The 9,686-nt window shown below is 38.7% G+C and overlaps 1 protein-coding gene across 1 annotated transcript in view; it reads left to right on the forward strand.

Moving 5' to 3' along the window:
* FHIP2A (FHF complex subunit HOOK interacting protein 2A) overlaps positions 1–5,669 on the forward strand; it is a 31,256-nt gene extending 25,587 nt beyond the window's left edge. The window contains exons 15-17 of the mRNA XM_066238284.1: positions 4,107–4,247; positions 4,920–5,023; positions 5,128–5,669. Of these exons, the coding sequence (XP_066094381.1) occupies positions 4,107–4,247; positions 4,920–5,023; positions 5,128–5,233 (351 nt within the window). The 3' untranslated portion in view covers positions 5,234–5,669. The remainder of the gene's footprint in view (positions 1–4,106; positions 4,248–4,919; positions 5,024–5,127) is intronic.
* The last annotated feature ends 4,017 nt before the right edge of the window (positions 5,670–9,686 follow it).

Below are 9,686 nucleotides of genomic sequence, written 5' to 3' on the forward strand. Positions count from 1 at the left end.
TGTCTGTCTGTCCCTCTGTCTCACACACAAAAAAGAAAAGAAATATGGAACAGTTTTAGGTGAAAGTGCTCCTTCACACAAAGAACTTGTAATTGATACTCATTTTCCTAAGTGGGAGGTAGAATTAAAAAGTTCAATTTACATATTGCCAGGTGGGTGAAGAGCACCGTCAGCCTGCATGTTGCTTTGCATGTTTCACTGACTGTCAGGCGAAAGGGACTTGGGGTGACAGACCCCCCACTGCCCCCATGGACAAGAACTCAGCGTGAGCACAGAGCTGGGAGTGCTTCACACACCGGCATACACTCTTGCAGTGAATGAACCTGGCGTAATGCCTGCCTCCACATGGAAGTGAACCAATTTGAAATTAATTTAAAACTGTATATTAAAGTACTTGTTCTTTTATAGCATTTTAGATAAGTGTCTATGTGAGCTTAGGGAGTTGTAAAAGAAATTTACTGTATAACTAGGCTGTCTTCAATAACCAGAAAACCCAATAAAGAAATGATCATTTAAGAAGTATTTCACTAGGTTAGACTTTAGTCAGCACTGTTTCTGATAGTAATCAGTAAAGAGAGTAAGTCCTTTTTTTCTTTTTAAAAAAATTTTCCATTGATTTGAGAGAGAGAAAGAGGGGGTTGCAAAGGGAGGGGGAGAGAGAGAGAGAGAGAGAGAGAGAGGGAAGTATAAACTCATTGTTTTGCCTAGTAGTTCCATTTAACTGTGTGCTCGTGGATTGCTTCTCCTATGTGCCCTGACCAGGGGTTGATGCTTTATCCACTGAGCCACCCAGCCAGGGCCCCTTTTTTCCTTTTAACCTCTTAACAGTATGTGCTGTATTTCTAGTGTTTAGTTATTTGTTTATTTGTTTGTATGTTTTTTGTTGTTGTTGTTTTTTGTTTTGTATTTTTCTGAAGCTAGAAACGGGGAGAGACAGACTCCCGCATGTGCCCCACCGGGATCCACCTGGCACGCTGTTTGTATGTTTTATACTTAACAGCCAAAGTATTTCAGTCTAGCTACTGACCATGTAAGCTCCTGAACAGTGGAGTTTGTGTTTTTTGTGCTAGCTTACTGGCTTAGTTTGGATCTGATTAACATGCAAGAGACATTAACAGTCAGTATCAAGTCAGTAATCTTTAGAAATTCTGACCAAAAAGCACTAAAAAGGAATCTAAAATTTAAAAAGTAGTTTCTGAACTGAACTGAAAGATCCTCTTGGAATCTTCACCACTCTTGAGTATTTTTTCCTCTGGTTTGCAGCGTGCTGACACAAAAGGATACATTCTTTGTATCTCACCAGATAGCACCTCAGGGCGTCTCAGTCACTCTTCCTGTAACCCTGAGTGGCAGGCCAGACAGACTTCTAGTGTTAGAAATCAGGAATCCTTCCTTTCAGTTAATGGGACCTATGGAGCAACCCAACCCTTTGTCTTTAAAACTCTTGATTTTCCAAGCCTTTTTTGGTAAGAACATTATGTAGTCAGATCTCAGAGATAATCACAAGCCCTGATACGGCTGCATTTCCTTTGTTTATACCCCCCAATCAGATTAGGATAACCATGCTGGCATTAAATATATACTATGAATAATTAATAGATTAGCTCATTTTTGCAGATATAATTGAGTTATGACGTCAAGTGTTCATAACACTGTTGTGGTGTCACAGTGTTCTTTTTTTTTAAATACCTTATAATAAAACATTTAGTATTGTTTGTAGCTGGTGTTTTGTAAAAGATAGTAAAATCCTAAGGTCCATAGCAGAATGTAAAGAATCCCAGAAAAATATCGAAGGCAAAGCTCTTGTCCCTGCCCAGACTAAGAGGAATTTGACCTTGGGCAACTAACTTAGCCACTTGTCACATTTTCTTATTGTTAAAGTGAAGTTGACATCACTTGCCCTAACCTCCTGCTTAGATTTGTTCATTAGAATTAAATGAAAAAATTAAATATTTAAAAAAATACAAAATCTTGTTAAATGAAAGTATTATTGGAAATTTCAGAGACTATCAAGCTGTTGAGATTTTTAAAAATTTAACTTAAATCTTATTTTGAGTATATGCGTATTTGGCCTTTAGTGGAAGGGTTGAGACTGAATTTGCTGATGACATCAATATGCTGTTAAGCTGATGTTTACTGTCCTAAAATCCAGACCTTGTATTTAGTGTGAGCTCAGTCAGAAATGGGCAAGTCCATTTGACATGGCAGAAAAATCTGGTTTTCATTTCAGGTGAATCCTGTATAAAGTACAAAATAAAAGTTTCCAAAATAATAAATTATTATTAATATGTACTATTAATAACCTCAAAAGAGACCAACTTGTTTTAAAGTTATTACCAATATGAAATAGAGACCATTTTAGAAAAATGGAACAGTTTCTATCTGATATTTTCATTTTCACATGAAAAAATGTCAGCCTTATATTTCTTAAACAACAGATGACAGAAACTCTTATTCAAATAAAACTAAAAACCAAAGTAACACCGTGTAGAAAAAATAAAAATTTTAAATGGCAGTATGTCCTTGTCTAAAGCCACATTATTTATTTATTTAAGCACCTGCAAATGGCCGAGGTTAGAGACCTGAGCACCTCAACTACCAGAAATGAAGTCACTAACAAGACTAGTTGTCTTTTAAATGATTCTGTCCAAATTGTTTACCCTAACACATTCTTTTTAAAGATTTTTAAAAATGTTTCCTTTGTGCCTGAAATACAAGGTGAATCACCTTTTGTTATAAAAAGTCTTGGAAAAGGCACCTCTGTTGAAAATATTATCAAGCAGGAGAATAGGCTCTTCAAACTATCCATTGATAGGAATAGTATCTCCATTCATTTATCTTGCTTAAGGGTAGATTTTGAGTAAATGAGGCAGGGATAGTTTTTCTTCTTTCAGAAAATAGGTGTTCATGAGTCTCATAAGTAGAAATGACTAAAATTGGACTGGTGACACCAGATTGAGTTTCTGTTGACATAGTATTATCTTGGCTATGTTCTGACCCATGCTGAAGCATTTGTCCTCTGAATGCACATACTCACTTTTTTGTTAGTATTCATTATGGTCAGTGGCTTAAAGCTGCCCAGAGACTGAGTAGAAAACGGTCAGATTCCACGGTTATTACGAACTTGGTCCTGCATCACTTGTCCCTTCCCAGCGCTGCAGCAGTTGTTCTCACTTACCCAGTCACCCAGAGCCTGCTCAGCCTTGTCACCCAGATCGACCTCGTGTCAGCCACTCAGTGTGCTTTGGCTGCTTGGAGGAACCCTGGGAGGGAGGAGAGATTTCTGTTGAAACTTCTAGGCACCATCATAGCAACTCTTTTTATATAGTATGCCTTTTGCTTTGCTTTTGACAGTCTCTATAAAGCCTCTTCAAGCTACTTTCTATGAAGAATAAATATCAATTAGAATTGTAACATTGAGACAGTACATACCAAAAAGAAAAAGTATAAGGAACTAGACCCAGACACCCAATTCCTTGGGGAGAGTTAACACTCCTGCCATAAGTGAGATGATTTCCCCTGTAATCAGCATTCTGAGCTTTCTCCATCACTTTCAGGTGGTGGTCCTGTCGACCCCGACTCCTCTCATTCTGTCAACAAGGTTCTGTGACTTTATTGTGTACGTGCTTTTGGTAACTGGTAGCAGTTGAATAAGCAATGAGGAATGTCATTTCTAAAACTAGACGACTGTATTTAAAAAGATTTTTGCTACATTCCCTTCTATCTTTGGTTTTATATTTAATGTGTCATGTCCTCTGTTTGTAATTAATATTACTTATGACATTTTGGTGGGTTTTGATGACCTCTTGAGCCATTTCATTAATTAAAACAGAGACATTCTGACTATGCAATATATTTGTTTTCTCTATATGTTTATATGTATGCTTAAAAAATGTGTAGTACTTACTATGTTATCTGCACTTTGACTAAGATGGTGAGAATTAATTTAGTTTTAAATATTTTCATTGTACATGAACATGTGGAGGGAGGAATAAAATGGTAGCTTTTACTTTCTTGAAAAGACAAATTAAAATGGTAAATTAAGTGCTCAGGTACAGCCACTGTAAATAACAGCAGATGTGTTTGTGTTTCTTCTCTCTCCATAGCCATATGATGTAAATTTACAGGTGACCTCGGTGTTATCTAGACTCGCCCTCTTCCCTCACCCACACATCCATGAATACCTTTTGGATCCTTATGTGAACCTTGCCTCTGGCTGTCGATCTCTCTTCTCTGTAATTGTCAGGGTGAGTTATTCGTTTTGTTCAATTCTTTAGGATTGATAAACCTGTCCAAGTAACATCTTAACCTCATTCCATGTAATCAGTGTCACATTATTATACTTTAAAATGTGGAGAAAAAAGAAAAATTCTTTTAAATGATATATATCTATAACTTTATATTTTAAGGCAGGGGTCCCCAAACTATGGCCCACGGGCCACATGCGGCCCCTGAGGCCATTTATCCGCCCCCCCCCCCCCCCCCCCCCGCTGCACTTCTGGAAGGGCACCTCTTTCATTGGTGGTCAGTGAGAGGAGCATAGTTCCCATTGAAATATTGGTCAGTTTGTTGATTTAAATTTACTTGTTCTTTATTTTAAATATTATATTTGTTCCCGTTTTGTTTTTTTACTTTAAAATAAAATATATGCAGTGTGCATAGGAATTTGTTCATAGTTTTTTTTATAGTCCAGCCCTCCAACAGTCTGAGGGACAGTGAACTGGCCCCCTGTGTAAAAAGTTTGGGGACCCCTGTTTCAAGGAATAGATATGAGTCCTTTGTTAAAGATGGTTATGTTAACAGTGAAAGGTGACATTCTTTGTTTAGTAAAAGGAAGTGCAGTAAGTACTGTTTTTTTATCCTGAACGTCCTATGTAGTTGACTTTAGAAACTGAATCCCTTTTGTCCCTGTGATGCAGGTTGTTGGAGACCTTATGGTTAGAATCCAGCGTATTCAAGACTTTACTCCCAAGCTCCTATTAGTCAGAAAGCGGTTATTGGGTTTGGAACCTGAAGGCCCTGTGTAAGTCAATATTTGACATTTTTTCTGAAATCTAAAAATGTCATCAAAACCTGTCAGTCGGCTAATATCTTGAATTGATTTCTTGCCTGCTTGTCCCTTACCAGTATTGACCACATCACCTTGCTAGAGGGTGTGATCGTGTTAGAAGAGTTCTGTAAGGAGCTGGCGGCCATTGCATTTGTGAAATACCATGCTTCCTCCACACCGTAAATCGCACCTTTCAAGTAACTAAGGGAACGGAACTAGTGTGTACAGTCCATCAGAAAAGACTCGGTTCCACCCAGCGAAGCAAGGATGAGAGGCCTTTTTAAATGAAGTACTGCTGTAAACTGGACAGAACCATTATGAACCCACTGAGTGGACAATTTCAGTAAAATGTTGTATAATACTGTTTTCATTGGCTTTAGCATAAAGGTTCTATATATAAACTTGCACGTCCTTAAATCCAGGATACAATCAAAGGAACTTCAGGAAATAAGCATTTCTAATGCCTGTGTGAAAAGCTGCAGAATTTCTGATGTCATGACTTTGATATTTGTTATTTTAATATCATTTTAGGTAGCAAGGCATTTGACATTCTCTGGGACTCAGATGCTTATATTCTTTTGGATTACTAAGTAGCAAAAAAAAAAAAATACCGCAAAAACTAATTTTATAACTTTTTAAGGTCAGAATTCATATCAAACAAAATATGAAAAACTGTAAATGAGAAAAAAAATACAATTCAGGGACCATCAAATGAGTTGAGTTAATAATAGGAGGTAAAATTATGTAAAGAACCATTAACTTCCTTCAGCTTTTCTAAGAATAACAATTTAATATGATAAAATTCTTGATTAATATAATATATATATATTTTTAAAGAAATGTTCTTTTACTCTTGTGCACATAGCCATGTCAGTGATTAATTTTCATGTATGGGTCCCAGTTTTCTTACCATGTCATTTTTGCAACAGTGTTGAATTTGTGTTTACTATTGGTAGTGTTTGCTAAAAATAGTATTTTTTTAAGCTAATTAACACATATTGGGTTGAGAACCTTTTTTTTCCTGTCCCTATTTGAAAATTGTTTCATAAAATTGCTTTATAATTTGACTTTCTTGCTGAAATGCATGGTAGTGTCCCAGTGGGGGACTGACTGATAATCTTTGGCAGCAATCACAATGCCAGTGGCCTCCCTAATGTTTACATTTCTTTTTTTCATTTTGTTTTAAATTATTCTAAAGAGTTCCAAACCAACCAACCAACCAACCAGTCTGTCCTGTTTACATGTTAAAGAATTCGGGTGACTGGGGTCTGCATAGGAATGGTGTGTGTGGAGGAATGGGTGGGTAGTGGCCAGAGCTGTGTAGAGCACAGCATACTTGGACTTGACTTACGAAATGGGGTTTGCTAATCCACTCTCTATTCTTTCTTCAAGTGATGCTCATCACTCAAAGATGTGGCTTGTAAGCTCTCTTCTTTTTTCAGTTGAAATGTTAAGCAGCAGCACTTTCCTCTTTGTCTTTCTAGTAAATGATATTTGGGGGAGCCCACTGTCGGAGTTCCGGTGTCAGAGGCACCCCTGCTGCTGCCCTCCTGAGGAGCGGTGCCGTGGGCGTGTCTGCCTGTGCGCAGCTGTGTGGCGGTGCACACAGGCGTGTTTTACACCGACCGCTCATTCTGTTCTGTTCGTTTTTCTGATGTATTTCATAGTGAGTTTTTGCTATTGATTATGAATATTCTTGGCTCTAGAGCCCTTATCACTGTTAAAACAACAACAAAAGGACTAAATCTTTAATTTAAGGCAAATCTTTGCTAACCCCTTCTAAGAAATTTATTAAGCAGAACAGTGGAAAAGCAAAAGTGGGAGATAGTTACTTTGTGAATGCTTTCCTTTAAATGATTTTTAATGATGGGAAACCATTATTCAGTGTGCTGTATTTACCCGTCAGTCCATGCAAGGGACACTGCAACATCTTCAGTTTTAGATGTAGTTATAGTCTACTTTGATGTAGGTGTATTTAAAATAAGGCATTAAGAGATATTAGATATTTCTTAATGTTTTCATATTGCTCAATAGGCGTAATAGTAATGATGTGACCTGTCAAACCAAATACTATTTTATCTTTGATTTCACAATGGGACCCTATATTTAATCCATGAAACCAAGCTCAGAAAAGCTTTAACTTTTATATTTTTTGTGTGTATGCTGCTTCGTAAAACATATTTTTCTAAGTTATTATAATGGCTTTGATTTGCAATCAACTAAAGCTTAAGTTATATTCTGTTGCTCTTCTTCAGTGTAGTCTTTGGGGTTACTTTTAGTAATGAGCCACCTTCTTTACTTGATAGAACTCAGATTTGTCCTTAGCCAGTTACCATCGTAGTACTCACATCATAACCACGTAATGTCCTCGTAATGCATCTGTGCAATATGAAAGCTATGAGTAGATTCATAGCTTTTGGGTTTAATTGTACATTGTTGCGTGTGTACATGTGTATACATGTGTGTATATATATATATATATGTATATATATATGGACCAAAATCCTTAGCTTGCTTACACTGTTGCTAGTGTAAAGGTTGTTACACTTAATTTTACAGGGCACAAATAATGGAATTACCTTCATAATCCATGGTAACTATTTCCATTAATTATTGCATTAATATACAATGACCATTTAATTATGAAGTTCATATTTGTTGACAGAAGTTACAGCGAAGTGCTCAAACCACAGACTGTATATGGTAATTGTATTTTGGGTTGTATAGTTAATCAAAATATGCATGTCATTATGACACTTGATGTGTTAAAACATGATAATCATATTTCTGGGCCCTGTAAAATAGTGTTACTGTAATACTCTGTTTGCCTTCTGCCTTGTTTACATTAAACAAAGGACATTTGGTAAATTTTTCTATTGAACATTGTGTAGGTTACAGACAGTGTTACCAAGGCCTGGAATTCATGGGCCATCTACGAAGAAACTCTTAAGATGGTGATTGTGTACCTACTATCTCTTCAGAGGAAGCTGTGAGCAAGTCCAACATTTTGTGCTAACAATGCATGCAGGATTAAGAGGGATAATCTAAAAATAAATTATGTAATTTAAACAAAATGGCTTATATTCTTATAGAATTCTAACTGGAAACATTTTATTCACTGATAAGTCAAAAACAATAATTCATAACACACAAAAAGGTATGACACACACCAATTAAGAGGTCGCAATAGCATTGATTTGAAGGAAAGAAAAAGAATATATCAGAATATATGTGGCTTGAAAAATCCCCGAGTGAGCCTCATGTGTATGGTCAACCTCACTCCTTAATAATCACTTACCTGAAGGAAGGAATGTTGGTACAAGTCTTAGAAAAACAACTCATTGTAAGCATCATTTCTTACAACACATATAAAAACTTTTCTCCTTAGCTGACATTTAAAACAATTACACTCTAGGCCCTGGCTGGTTGGCTCAGTGGTGGAGCATCAGCCTGGCGTGCGGGAGTCCCGGGTTCGATTCCTGGCCAGGGCACACAGGAGAAGCGCCCATCTGCTTCTCCACTCCTCCCCCTCTCCTTCCTCTCTGTCTCTCTCTTCCCCTCCTGCAGCCAAGGCTCCATTGGAGCAAAGTTGGCCCGGGCGCTGAGGATGGCTCCATGGCCTCTGCCTCAGGCGCTAGAATGGCTCTGGTCGCAACAGAGCAACGCCCCAGATGGGCAGAGCATCGCCCCCTGGTGGGCGTGCCGGGTGGATCCCGGTCGGGTGCATACGGGAGTCTGTCTGACTGCCTCCCCGTTTCCAGCTTCAGAAAAATACACCCCCCCAAAAAAAAAAACAATTACACTCTAGGCTTACTCCATTCACTTGAGTATTTGCCAAAGTCCCTTAACTGGAAACTGAAAGAAACATGCAGTAAGTACATTGTGCAACCCGGAAGAGAAGAATCTAGTGGGTCATCTCACCTACCCATGATTCTTTTCGGCCAGTATTCCTCAAAGTAGCATTAGAAGGAAATAAAGAGGATAAACAGGTTGAAAGGATGCAGGGAGGAAAGGTTGAGGCTTTGAAGCAGGCGTCCCCAAACTACGGCCCACCCGCCACATGCGGCCCCCTGAGGCCATTTATCCGGCCCCCAGCGCACTTCCAGAAGAGGCACCTCTTTCACTGGTGGTCAGTGAGAGGAGCACTGTATGTGGCAGCTCTCCAACGGCCTGAGGGACAGTGAACTGGCCCCTTGTGTAAAAAGTTTGGGGGCCCCTGCAAAGACTTGGAATTACCCTCCTTGCTTTGAGCTACATGAAAGGGAAACTGCATTTTAGGAGTGAAGACTCAGATCCCTGGTCCAAACACTGGAATCAGACTGCTGTTAAGAATTTTGCAGCCTGACCTGTGGTGGCGCAGTGGATAAAGGGTCGACCTGGAAATGCTGAGGTCGCCGGTTCAAAACCCTGGGCTTGCCTGGTCAAGGCACATATGGGAGTTGATGCTTCCAGCTCTTCCCCCTTTCTCTCTCTCTGTCTCTCCTCTCTGTCTCTCCCTCTCCTCTCTAAAAATGAATAATAATAAAATAAAAAAAAGAATTTTGCAGTGGCCTGACCAGGCGGCAGCGCAGTGGATAGAGCATTGGACTGGGATGCAGAAGCCCCGGGTTCGAGACCCCAAGGTCGTCAGCTTGAG

The sequence above is a fragment of the Saccopteryx bilineata genome, chromosome 7, assembly GCF_036850765.1.
Source record: "Saccopteryx bilineata isolate mSacBil1 chromosome 7, mSacBil1_pri_phased_curated, whole genome shotgun sequence".
Taxonomy (NCBI): Eukaryota; Metazoa; Chordata; class Mammalia; order Chiroptera; family Emballonuridae; genus Saccopteryx; species Saccopteryx bilineata.